At 37.0% G+C, this 13580-nt stretch overlaps 2 protein-coding genes across 4 annotated transcripts in view; one reads left to right on the plus strand and one right to left on the minus strand.

Moving 5' to 3' along the window:
• LOC143898445 (protein FAM13B) overlaps window positions 1-8403 on the plus strand; it is a 35947-nt gene extending 27544 nt beyond the window's left edge. For both annotated transcript variants that reach the window (XM_077407937.1, XM_077407938.1), the window contains exons 4-10: window positions 1168-1338; window positions 1890-2031; window positions 2348-2581; window positions 3246-3455; window positions 3684-4334; window positions 4417-4664; window positions 4838-8403. In XM_077407937.1, coding sequence (XP_077264063.1) covers window positions 1168-1338; window positions 1890-2031; window positions 2348-2581; window positions 3246-3455; window positions 3684-4334; window positions 4417-4664; window positions 4838-5051 — 1870 coding nt within the window. In that variant the 3' untranslated portion in view covers window positions 5052-8403. The remainder of the gene's footprint in view (window positions 1-1167; window positions 1339-1889; window positions 2032-2347; window positions 2582-3245; window positions 3456-3683; window positions 4335-4416; window positions 4665-4837) is intronic.
• A 146-nt stretch (window positions 8404-8549) lies between these two features.
• On the minus strand, window positions 8550-13499 carry LOC143898447 (uncharacterized). 2 transcript variants are annotated; one of them, XM_077407941.1, is made up of 11 exons: window positions 12698-13499; window positions 12482-12565; window positions 12079-12285; window positions 11732-11934; window positions 11252-11630; window positions 10852-11152; window positions 10030-10303; window positions 9355-9786; window positions 9191-9294; window positions 8991-9123; window positions 8550-8906 (listed from the first exon to the last, which is right to left on the minus strand). In XM_077407941.1, exons 1-11 carry the CDS (start codon window positions 12729-12731, stop codon window positions 8643-8645), a joined length of 2415 nt encoding a protein of 804 aa, XP_077264067.1. In that variant the 5' UTR covers window positions 12732-13499; the 3' UTR covers window positions 8550-8642. The 2 variants fall into 2 exon arrangements, with proteins under 2 accessions (XP_077264067.1, XP_077264066.1); XM_077407940.1 differs by having other exon boundaries at window positions 8550-9123.
• Between the last annotated feature and the right edge of the window lie 81 nt (window positions 13500-13580).

The following is a 13580-nucleotide window of genomic DNA, read 5'->3' on the forward strand; positions in this document are numbered from 1 at the left end:
ATTTGAAAAAATATTTAGTCCGATACGTTCAACTAAACATTTTAGTTAATTAACTAAACATTAATTGTTTCAACAATTTATTAAGTTTTTTGAATTAAGAATTAATTAATTCAACTGATGTTTAGTTAACTAACTCAAATATTTAGTTGAACGTATATCGGACTAAATATTTTTTGGGATTAATAAATTTCTTTTCTCAGTGTAGTAACCCACAGCATTTTATTTCCCAGAGCCGAGAAAGCGAAATAAATATTTCACGATTTTTATCGATGCATTACGATTTAATGGCACACTGCAGAATTAGTCGCGCGCGTCACAAATTATTCCCTAGGAAACCACCCTTTCCACACGACTGCAATTACGTCGTATTATTTATAGCGGTACCCGCGGCAAGCACGCGGACCCGATATTTTTCGCGCACGCAAACACGTCTCTAGCCGGTCGAATCCGGTTTGCGAATTTCGTAGTGATAAGAGAACCGTGCGCGCGCGATAATGGCTCTTCTCTATTGAGGCCCGACACTTGAGCCAGTCGTTTTGTAATTACTACGCTTCTCCGTGCGATTGAAATGCAAAATAAACGCGTTCACCTGCCACATTATCTTAATTACTGTACGTGCCTCGTATTGTTTCCCGGTGTCTTGTTCAGGATCATCTTGTTTATAACATTTCGCGTATCTCCGTTGCTCCGTCGCGTCCGTCATCGCGCATCCTACGTACGACAGATGTATAACGGATCGCTTTTATCCGGTCGACATTAGCGCGTGATGACTGAAAAAGAGAAAAATAAGAGACCTTATATAATATTTCGCGCGGACGGGAGACTTGGCACATGCATTGCCGACAATCGAGAGCAAGTATGCGACTCGCTACGTCGCGCGTCGGCGTCGGCCTGACCGTCGCGAAAAATTGCCCGTCAATCTCTTTTTTTTTTTTTTATTTCCGCGGCTCCTTATCGAGTTTCAATACGCGTTGATGTGTCGCCCGTTTCCGCACTCTCGTATCTCGCAAATTGCGTTTTTACTGCGGCCGATTGACTCAGACGGCAGTCGATTAAGTTCGAAGGCTGACACTTCAAGATCGTCGCGCTTCGTTTCGCGATCGTTTCTATACGATCTGACCTGGTTTCTCTCTTTTTTTTTCCGCTCCTGTCCCCGTATGGCTACAGTATCCGTGAGAATACGGTGAACGGCTTGGTACCTGCCGGCGACTGTAAGATCTGCAAGGATACGAGAGACGAGCCGAAGGACTCCGAGGGTTCGTCCCTGTTCTGCGCGCTGAAACCGCGTAAGCGCAAGGAACGTCGCGAATCCTGCTGCCAAGAACGGAAGCTAATAAGGTATTCTTGCATTAAGAATCATACGAATTCTTCGACGTCGTTTATATTGTTTATAACGTTTTTGATTTGATCTTGGATTTGAATTGAATTTTAATCCCACTAAACTGATGTTTATATTACATTTTGACTTTAACAAACCAAACACCTTCAATTGTATTGAATTAATATTTATTGAAGAAATCAATTTATAGTATAAATACTTTATTGCGCGCATTACAATTTTGTTGTTAGAGCACTTAATTTATGTAATTTGTGTTGTATTAAATATAACATTTAATGGCCTGTTATATGTGTTATAATTGTGAAAGCGCTTTGCACGTGCGGTAGATCGCTGACAAATTATTCCGAATTTCACATAGTTTTGATTTCTCTTCGTTATTAAATTGGCTGTACTATTAACAACAAATATTGAATTTGAATTCGTGAGAATTATCGCGGCGCAGATATATGCAGCGTTTATTTGCTAAGTGCAAATTGAATTTTATGGATATATTTGCATTACGGCGGATCTAGAAAAAAAAGAATTGTACATGGAACTGTGTGCCTTTTAGGAGTAGCAGTGAGGAACGCGTTCTTGACAGTCCCACTGACGTCGCAGATACGATCAGGCGTGTAAGTAGCCACGAAGATTTCAATAGCGAGGAACATTTGCATATTTTGTCGCAACTCGGTCGAGACATGGGTCACGGCGTGGTGAGTATAATCACAGCAATATGTAAAATGCTCAACTCTCAAAATATGACATTTTTGTAATTATAATTTATATATAATACTCCAGAAAAACAATTTTTAATAAAGCTAATTGTCCGTTAACATTCTTTTATCTCAAACGTATCAAAAGTGGACTTTTGATTATTGCATAATACATTATTTATTTTATTTTACATTTTAAACTAGATATAATTTTTTGGTATATAATAAATTAATATTTTAAGAGAATAAAACATTAATCTGATCGTAAACGTAAGCTTGATTGCTTATAATGGATTTGCATGTGATTTTGATGCAGAGATGTGGCGGATTACCGCTCCACGAAAGAACGAACGTTTCGCCGGTGTCGAAAAAATCGTCATCGGTGCCGTCGCCGTGCGAGGTGGTTGTGGCGACTGAAAAATATGACTGCGACGCCGAGAGATTGAGAAATAGCGAGCGCTTCAGCAGAAGCATCACCCCGAGAGGCAGAAGACAAGCGCGCAGAAGAAGAGTACATAGAGTCCCGGATATTGACCAGAATTCCAGCAAGGTAAATAATTTAAAATCCTTCGATATTTTCGCCACAGAAATGGCAAAGGTTAAACTTTACGAGTCATATATAATATCTATGTTTGTTAAAAGTTAATTTTAATTAAAATTCAATCTGAGTAAAGTAAATTCCGACATTGCAATATGGCATATTAAAATGCATTTTAAAAATTGGCATATTTAAATTTCTATGTGTGTGTGTTTGCAAACCATGCGTACAATATGTGCGCACATTCTTAATAGTAGGGGAGAGTGGGGTAACTGCGAACACGGGGTAAACGCGAATGATATTATTGTAATATAATATTAATTATTAGAATAGTGATATTCTCCCACTTTTCGTATGTACACGTACCACTGAGCGAATATCGGACTATCGCTGGGTGCGAGAAGTGGGAGAATATCCTACTCTAATATACTACAATAATAATCGCTCGTGTTTACGCAGTTGCCCCACTCTTCCTTAATAGGATTTTATAAATGTTGAAGCGATAATATTGCGATACTTAAAATATATTTTTTATTATTTCATTTATAATTATATCTATAATTAATAATAATGTTATAATAAAAATAAATAATATTTATTATAGAAATATTAAATATATTTAATGTGCCACATATGATTAATTATTTTTCATAAATAAAGAATTTTATTTCTTTAGGAAAATGAAGAAGAGCCTGAAAATATGTACATCTCCAATGTATCACCGAGTCCTAACAGTTATAATGGCTCGCCAGCTCAAAGCTTTCTGGAGATGTTAAGCAGCGGACCGAGCAGATCACCTTCGCCAGCTCGCCCGCCCACTGTTGATCACGAGGATGTAAATAATCCCAGTTTAACCAATTGGGGCTTTCAACATTTGGAAGGAAACGTAAATATCTGGATTAATAAAAAGATTAGAAACCACGTATGAAATTATTAAATTATATTACACGAAATATTAAACAATTAAATGTAATTTTAAACAAAAAATTTAGAATTATGTGAATAGAGATATGCAAAAAAATTGTACATATTAATTAAAAGTAAAATTTTTATCAAAAAATAAACATTCCAATTGTTCTTGTATCGATTATACGTGTCCAATGGATCTTGACAGGAAGAAGCCGTGGACGCTCGAGTAGAAGCTATGCTCTCGCCGAGGAACTCGCTGTTGGTACCCAGGAGATTTTATTCTGAGGAGGAGATACAGCCGAGCACGCTTAGCTCGTCGGAAATGGGACTGAAGAACCTTACGAAGCACATTAACGGCCTGAAGAAGAAGATCAAGAAGTATGAGGACGAATTTGAAGAAAACTTCGGCTATCGACCGAGTCATTCTGACAAAATGAGCAATCGCGACATCAAACGGCTGTGTACGGAGCTGAATAAGTTGCGAAAGGAACACAAGTTACTAAAGGAAGATCCAATAGGCGCGCTTCTGGCCAACGCCAACAATCGACTGAACACCACTGGCAGTCCTATAAACAACAACAACGGCCACGAGAAATCCCAGGCGATGTCGATAGAAGAGGTGGTCAAGGAATCAGAGAAGAAACTCAGTGAGAAGCGCATCAAATACAATCGGTCCAATAACATGGAGGAGCTCAATTACGATCAATTGTTGGACGAAAAGACAGCCGTGCAAAAGGCGTTGCTTCAAATCGAGAATACTTTCGGCAGACCAGTCTCTAAGGAAGACAGAGCGGTCGTGCGACCATTGTACGATCGGTACAGAACATTAAAGAGATTGCTCATTAGAGCGGGCGCGGTAAGAACCATTAATTGTTATTAACTAAATATGATTCGAAATAAATTTAAAAAATTTACAATATGTTTTATAAACGTTACAGAGCAAAAACAAGGACAGCATTTCGGAACTGGCCACAATCCTAGAGCATGAGACGATGGATTTCACGTCATCGAGTCTACCGGGAAATCCCGTGGAGACTGACAGAAGAGCCAGCGAGCCTGACATGTCACATCGAGGCATCTTGGACTGTATCGATTCTATGGATCAATTACCAACCGACAGTGATAGCCAGCATAGCAGCAGCGAAGGTAGTCGCGGTGTAGGTGAAAGCCTTCACGCTCTTCCCCAGTAAGTTTAGATTAAGATTAAATATAGTTTGAGAAATTGTTACATATTTTTTTTTCTTGCCTCTATTGACTTTATGCTCTCAGAAAAGATTTTTAAATTAAAAACTATTCCTACTAAAAGAACAAATCCAACTCGAACATATTGATCAACAATGTCATCTCTTCTTCTTGTAGAGAAGAATTATTGATGCAACAACGGGCTACTCGAGAGGAGAAGAAGCGGCTTCGCAGAGCGTTGAAGGAATTAGAAGCGCAGTTCGAAGCCCGAGCTGGTCGTCGTATGCAACGCGAAGATCGCGGACCGCAAGTCACCACCGTGTACGAATCCTATAAACAGGCGAAAGCGAAACTGAGACTGATCGACGCCCTCATAGCTAAGAAGGCTTGACGTAGTATTTAATTCGAGTAACGAAGAACTGACTTGAAACAATATTGTTGAATTTTAAGCTATCTTTGAACGTCTGTAGTAAGAAGACACATCTGTCGCACCACGCAGGCACATTCATCGCCGTCTACAATTCCTGCATCGTGCGGCCATGATTAAAAAGGCCTGAAAAAGCAATATCTGCTGAAGCGAAGAACACTACTGTAACATAACGAGAATCTATCGTCTAGAATCAAAAGATTTTGCGAACAAAAACGTGAAAGTGAATAATACATGTGAGTGTAGGATTTACTTCGCTTTCGTAATCTCGTGTGTACCGTATATTCTCTTATACGGTTTTCTTTCGATCGCAAATTCTGTTCGCGTTACAACGCTGGAGAATTAATACCGAATGTTTTCAATGTTACAGTATCTTTTTTACAGCATCACTTTTGATCATCATAATTGATATGTTGAAAGTACGCGTAAGTGGACATATAATGAGCAATAGTAGTCCACATGATATCGTGGTAGTACATTTCAACTCTAAAAGTACTAATAATTCTACATAAAATGATTATTACGATGTGATCGTAATAATCGCGTATCTTGTTCACCGGTTCACTTTGTATTTAACGTGTTTGTTTGCAATGGAAGATTTCCATTTGATTGTCCTTCATTCATTTCATCGCGTATGCAGCATTAGGATACATATTTGACGTTAATAAGAAACTGCTTATTTTGATATATTTACAGTTTATAAAATTGATCAGTTACAAATATATAAAAAAAATGTACTTATATTTTATATATATATATATATTTGTTGCAAAGATTTCTAAACTTGTTTGTACTTAAAGTGTCAAGTTTTATAGCGGTTAACGCAAGAACCGCTGTTGCTATTGAACAAACACCGACTTGTCATTTTAAATCGTTTAGACAACTCAAGATTTGTCCAACATATAACGATGTGTATCATACGATTGTGAGAAACGTGTCAGACAGCACATTTATTTCAAAGTCATATGTAATTTTATTTTTGTAATATTAACATTTCAAAAAGAATAGGATCCATTTGACATTATTTCATTTGACATTATTTCGGGAGGAGTTATTGTTTAGTTTTGCTGTTAATGTAAAGCCGGTTGAATTTTTCTCACTGACGATAATTATTGTGTCGATAAGACTTAAAAGAGAAAAGAAGAAAGCGGGTATCCATATAATGATTAACGTTTATAGTGGACCCGATATTTATTTTATCATCGTACAGTAATCGCTGAAGTCTAAACGCTGAAAGAGTAATGAACGAATCTGTGGGGTTACTCGTAATATAAGTACCTTGTAAGAGATATCACATGTTGTAATATTGTAGAGTACTATAAAATGTTACGATCTTAATAACGTATTAAAAGAGAAAGAGAAAAAGAATATTCACTAAGAGAAGCTCGTTGATTTTTGCGTTTATATTTTTGTACAAGTACGATTTTAAGGCCATTTGCAATGTATACACACACAACCGACTAGGGACTACTATCATAAAAACGCCTTAAAATTCCACTTGGATCGATTTTTTCACATAGAATCTCGAGAATCAAGGGTGCTAATGGCTTGAGTTCTACCGCAATGCCGACTAATACGAAAGAAATGCTTTGCGAATCTCTGATTGATGAGTTGCAATCGCGCTGTGTGTGTGTGTTTTCTTTTTCTCATTTTACCACGACACAGCGATGAAGTATCAGTCACCGTTTCAGAATCGGAAGTTCTAATATGTAATTAAGACACAAAAGCCGCGGTGGTTTTAACTCTTTCGGGTATCAAACAGGAAACGAAGATCGGCGAAGAAATTCACTATATATAAATTCACTCGCTGATCTCGCATACCCGCAGGATAAATAAAATTATATAAAATAATTATATATCGATGGCAGCGAAGTCGCGAACACATTAATGCGAAATGCGTTCTGATTAACAAAAATGAGTAAGAAGCAAAAAAAAGATCAAGACAATTTTTTAGACCAAAGCATTTTTTAGTCTGTGATATAATGAGAGATATATTTGCGTTAAGATGGGAGAATGTGTGTGTGGAGTACTCGGTTCCGTTTCTGTTTCCTTCTTCCTTTTGTGAAAACAATTTTGTAGAAGAACAAAATAAAGGGAGATGATTTTTCCGCCGTTTTCTTCGTGCTTGAGGTCGGCGATATCTTCAAAAGATCTTACAGCGATGACGATAGCGTAAAGAAAGCAGAGTCCTTTTCCGAAAGAACGGTTGGAGACAGAGGATACAAGAAAAAGTGAGAAAATGGATTTTTCGTAGACCAATGATCGGAATGAATATGAAAATAAATATTAAAATTCAGCAAGAATGTATCACTTTGTTAATTGGTCGCTCTTTGAAATTAATTAATCTCTTAGCTGCTGCCATTTAATCACTTCTTCGTCATTTGATATTGCATAGCAACAAAAAATGTACGAGAGTAGGAACAACATCGCCGCAACAAGATCGTTCTCCGCGTTCGTCGCGGGATTGTTGGCCTCCATCCGTACTGCCAAAAGGACTGCGCTGTTCACGAGAGAAAAGTTAATTTTGTATTTAACACCTACAGGAGTGTTTTTATTTCTCGCGGGTGCACTTAAGCCGCGCCCCTCCACTAGTAAGAAAGAGAGAGAGCAAATTAGTATTATCGTAGATCTAAGGTAACATTTTATATTAACGTTAACTAAGGTACATTTTGTAGTGGATAGTCTTTAACGCATAAGGATAGATCGCGGTGATTCTGTGTAGACGCTTTGAAAAGAAGGGAGAGAGAGAGAGAGAGCAGCAAGAATACTTTAAAAAAGAAGACAATGTAGAGGGAAGCGAGGAAGAGGACAATTTTATTTAGCGAAGCTAAGAGGCTGGATCGTGAATCGTTTAATTGGTACTCGATGAAAAAGAAGAACGCTAGATATTCCATGCGAATCGCACATGATCTACGAACATATCTAGAGAGATTAGAATCTTACGACTAAGAGAAAGAAAAAAAAGTGTAAAAAAATGAAATTACTAGCGTAACGATCAATTTCTCTTGGATATCGTCATACGTAGCTGACAATTACAATCAACCGTGAGAGTCGTGACGACGAGGAATCCGTCTCTAGCAGGAGTCCTAAGAAAAACCACCTTCGGCGTTTATACACACACATGTTGATTCTGTATATATACATATATATATATTATATATATAGAGACACACACAAACACACACATACAAGCGGAAGAACTGCGTATATATATATGAATTACATACAACCATACACGCATACAAAAGGAATAATACACATTATTATATGGGGTAGCAGGCAGAATCGAATAAAATGGAATACGATCTGCTGGAAACGTGCGTTCTTTTTTATTGTCCCTAAAGAAAAAGAAGAAGAAACATCTCCCAAATCGTTCCCGTTAAATGCGCATCTTTTGTACGAACGGAAGAAGAAATTAAATGATGCTTCTGCCTTTTCCCGCGATTCGGAAATACTGAAATTTCATTGTATAAATGTGTAGGCGATTTGGTAAAAATAACTGCAATTTTATTCCATTTTTTTTTTGTTCTTTTAAGGTGACTCGACTTTACAACGTCACGACACGAGCTGCAGCTGCTTATGAAACGTCTGAATCTGCCGTAACAACGCAGCCAGTTGTATGGAAGCGGGCGGTTCTCGCGTTGCATTGTAAATTTTTCTTCGACCGAAGTTCTGCGTCGGATTCATCGAATGAGACTTTCCGGGTATAATCGACAAGGGAAAGGAATCCTCGCACGTTTCCTTGGCCGACTCGGTCGCGATGCAAACCAGACTGTTTTTCTCGTGCAGCATTTTCATCTGCCGCTTCAGCGCCATTACCTGTTTTCGCAATGTCATTAAAAAAAAAAAAAAATGTGTGTGCACGTCCGCGGAATACGTCGCATGTTCAATAACAGCTCTCACTTCTTTGTAGAGACCGACGACGGCATTGATTTCTTCTTCCTTGGCGTTGAGCTCCTTTTCCAAAGCGGACAATTCCTTCGCTAAAGATTTATCGTTTGACTTGTCCACCTCTAATTGCAGTCTTTCGTATTTTCTGTAAAGAACATACAACCGCTAGTTCTTATTAAACTTTCAAATTTAAATGACGCCAGCACACTCACGTGTTTATCTCTTCAAATTGATCGTGAAGATTGATCAGAACGTCACGTATCTCCTTAGAATTGTGCGAATCAGGAATACGTATTTTATGATCGCCGATATTACCCTATGCAATACTAATACGTTATAATACATTTTAACTGCCAACAGCTAGAATGCGATTTACCTTTAACGTCCTCGAAATTTCTTGCTGATTTTGAGGACTCGTCAAGGTGTTGCTTTTGCTTACAGCGAAAGAAGACTGCTGCCTAGTCCTACGATCGCACGAATCACCTTTCTCTTTACGAAGCTGTTTAGAAGCATTATTCTCTTTTTCAGAAATCATTTCTGCATCGGTGGACACCTTCGGTACACAGCCGCTTGGCGTCTTTCTCACATGTAAATTAAACACGGGCAATCTTTTATCTCGATCCAGGTTCTCCCCGCTGTTAAACGTTCCAGTCATTTGCGAGCTCACGTTGAGAATCGATCCCTCGTAATGACCGTTCATCTGGTTCAGAAGGATCGACATCGGTCTCATGCCTCTGCTGACTTTGCGGATCAACGACGGGGTGACATCGCTCGCGATCGGCTGTCTCGTTTTCATCACGCTCAATACCTGCGTTGCGGAGGACGTTTTTCTTTAGATTAAGAAACAACTGCTTTTAGTTACATGTATATATATTTTGCGAGAGCAAATTATCCTTTTTGTAACGAAAAAAGCAGTGTAATTTAACGTAAATTTTAAATAATGCACGTTAAATTGTATTGTATATATTAAATTGTGCGCGAAAAAATTATGAAACTTAAGAAAAATTTGATGTAATCAACAGGGAGCTGCCTTTCTCGAAGTTTCGCTTACTTGTTGAATATTTAATCCAAGATTGTGGCTCGGGGTCACCGAGGTCCCCACTACGAACGGTATGTTTCGGAAGTTAAACCTGCTGAAGTACGATCTGCTCGAGCGTTTTAATTTCGACGCCAGAGTCGGCATCCCGTAGCTGGGCATGAACATTGGATCGTTGTACCTGTTGAAAGCGCGCTCGCACTGTCGCGTTTCATCTTGTGTTAATGGATCATTGTCAGGATGTTTTTCCGACTTATCTTGTTCCTGTGCATCAACCTCGGGCGTCGCTCTACAAGAGAAAGGAATTCGCTAGCAGTAATGCGGTGACGATAAAAATTTGACAGTAAATAATAATAATAAAAACGATAATAGAAGTGTAGAGATAATGATGACTATATATATATATATATATATATATATATATATATATTTATCGATTCTCTGATGAAAATATTTTGCTCAAGTACTATGAAATCGATGAAAAGTGAAATAAAATTACTGAATTTATTATTTCAAAATAAATCATAATTTTCTTTATATACGATAAATGTAACACTATGAAATATAAGAAAAATTAAATTATACTGTTGGAAAAAGTAATAACAATTTTTTAAATATTAGATATCATGAAATTAATTGAATTAATTTAACTGAAAACTGAATTTTTACTGAAATATTGATGGAATCATAATGAGGGTCAATTGAGAATTAATTTCAAATACATTTCAATAAAACTTTATTTTATTTTCAGTAAAATATTTCTATCAGGATTATCAAGAGTAACTGCAATAACGTGACTGTAAGTGACTATTATTATATGGTTACAAATAATTATACCCTGAGTTATTTTGACAATTTAATGTCTGAGGATGAGCCTGTTCATTTTTCTTATCGTAGGATTGACATTCGTGATTTACACGTTTAGAACATCTGTCTCTTGGACTTGACACCGATGCCTCTTGGTTCCACCGATCAACGGTCTTGGGAAGGTGCGATTTTTTTTCATACTTCGCTTCATCGACTTTAGACTGCTTACTGGACACCCCGGAATTGCTGTTCTTTAATCTAGTATTATGAAAAATTTCCACAACGTCGTTAGACTTCTTCAGCTGCTTTGGGGGATTGGATTGTTGATGGCCTGCGTTAAAAATTAAACAATAGAAATCTATTTATGGTAGATTTAATTGTAAAATTTATATGCAGAGACGAATCACACGCAAAATCGACTCATCTTTACCTCTGTGCCGACGTCTCTTCGCTTCTTTTCTACCAATAAAACCCGTGTCTTTGGTGGTGACAGTGCTCTTGGAAACAGAACTTCGTAACTTTGCTTTTCTTTTCCGCGGTTTGGACACCGAATTATCCATCCTGTATACGGAGTTTATTTCGCTTCTTCCCGTTCTCGACCTACTTTTCACCACTCGTCTGGCTTTTGCGGTATTCGGCATGTCCAAATTGACCAAATTCAATCCCAAATCTTCAATATCTTCAATATCTTCGACCATTCTTCTCGCGGAGCACGGCGTTACGCGGAGATAATTCTCGTCCGCTTGCGACGTCAGTTTCTCGAAGGACATACTCGGCGGGAAGTAATAACTTTTGTATTCTCTGTCCGCCTATTTGTTACGAAGCTCGTTAAATACAAAAATGTGTGTACGTATAAAATTCTCGTACACATTTACAAAAATATAATCTCGCGTATATAGCGTACGCCTACTTCCGTGGTTTCATCCTGAGTTGGCATCGTCGTTATCGAACGAGGAAGTTTCTTGTATAAGTGAGTCCTCGGTGTAATTGTGACATTCAATAGTCCTCTCTGTCTTTCTTCTATTAGACTCTCGGACCTCCCGATAATATCATCGTCATCGATGCTTTTTCTGGGAGAAAATCGGGCAGACTTCGGGCTCAAATTGAAAGCGTCTACGGAAACATAGACATTGAAATGTATGTACAGGTCCATTTTTTTTTAATATCTCGGAAGAATTTTTTTATCAAAATTTTCTTCAGCCTGTAGTTCGACATTACGATTTATCTGAGGGATGTTACAGTTTGCAGTTTTGGTACCTGTAATTTCGCTGTTGCAACCATTATGCTTGATTGGAGATTTCAAGCCTGAACTTTTAGATGATGATATTATTGGCGAAATGTCGGACGTTTCTTTACTTTCCCTTATTTCCGTTTGAGCCTTCCGACAAACATCCATCACATAATTTAATTCGGACTTTAACGTAAAGCATTTCGTTTCTGCTTTGTTCAATTCCTGTCCCATTCCTGAATAAAGTTAGTGGTATTATATTTAAATTGTTTTTTATCTAGAACGCTTTTTTTCAGTAGCTTTGTTTGGAACTAATTCCGACATAACATTAAACACATAAAGGAAAATTTAACGTAATGCAAATATAAATGAGAAAAATATATAGTTTCTATAATCTAATCGTCGGAATTAAATCTAAGCGATAATATATACTTCTTAGCGTGATGTTCGGTCTGCTTTCCGATTCGTTTAATTTGCGCCATGATTGCATTTCGGATTGATGTCTCAAAGGTGATTCTGAAAAGCAAAAATATATAGAAATATACATAATATATAGAAAAAATCAATTGCGAACAAGAATAGAATTCTACTCTAGGTTTTTCCAAGATATTCATTTCACAAAATTTTATTTTTTATTTAAACAATTACCAAAAATTCCGCTCATATCGTTATGAATATTCATATTGATTACATCAAATTCTTATTAAGTTTCTCATAATTCCTCGCTCACATATAGTTTAACATACAATACAATTTAACGTGCATTATTCAAAATTTATATTAAATTACACCGTTTTTGTTACAAAAAGGATAATTTGTCTCTCACAAAACATACGTTTACAAAATATACATATAAAATTAAAAAAATAATTCATATAAGGTTACAGTTATACAACACGGTGGACGATCACATCGTTCTCTTGTTGCGGACGCATCCTTCTTTGTTTTGAAATATTCACACACAGGGACAAATTCAATATTTAGACAATTTAACAACGGAAGCGAAGACGCTTTATAGTTTCGCCATTTCAATATGTTGCGACGACGACCAATTATAAGATTAGAATTCGCGTTCCTCGAAATCGAAGAAAGTGCGATAATTAACAATTGAAAAAAATGTAATTTTTCTTAAACTGAAGCAATTACATCGAGACTGCACAGGGCGACTTTAATTAATTAATCGACAATTAATTTAGCCGGCAGAATTTAAAGCAAAGTTTCTATTTAATAAAAAGTTTCTATTTGTAATTCTATATTTAATAATAAAAGTTTTCTATCCACAATTCATTGTTTTCGGATCTAATTTTTTCTTCCATATGTTAAATAATAAGAAATTAATAATTCTATTTACGTCGACAAAACAATATAGATATTATTTGAAAAATAAATCATTAATTAAACTAATCGGAGATCGATCGATCTCGCCTATATGTTTCTCGTGATTAAATCTCAAATTTCGGGATCAATTCCCGCGCTTCCGTCACGTGACCGCGCGAGGAAAATCTTCGAATGCCAGTGTCTCGTGTCTCGT

This window comes from Temnothorax americanus, unplaced genomic scaffold (assembly GCF_048541705.1).
Source record: "Temnothorax americanus isolate GAGA-0224 unplaced genomic scaffold, ASM4854170v1 Scaffold23, whole genome shotgun sequence".
Taxonomy (NCBI): domain Eukaryota; kingdom Metazoa; phylum Arthropoda; class Insecta; order Hymenoptera; family Formicidae; genus Temnothorax; species Temnothorax americanus.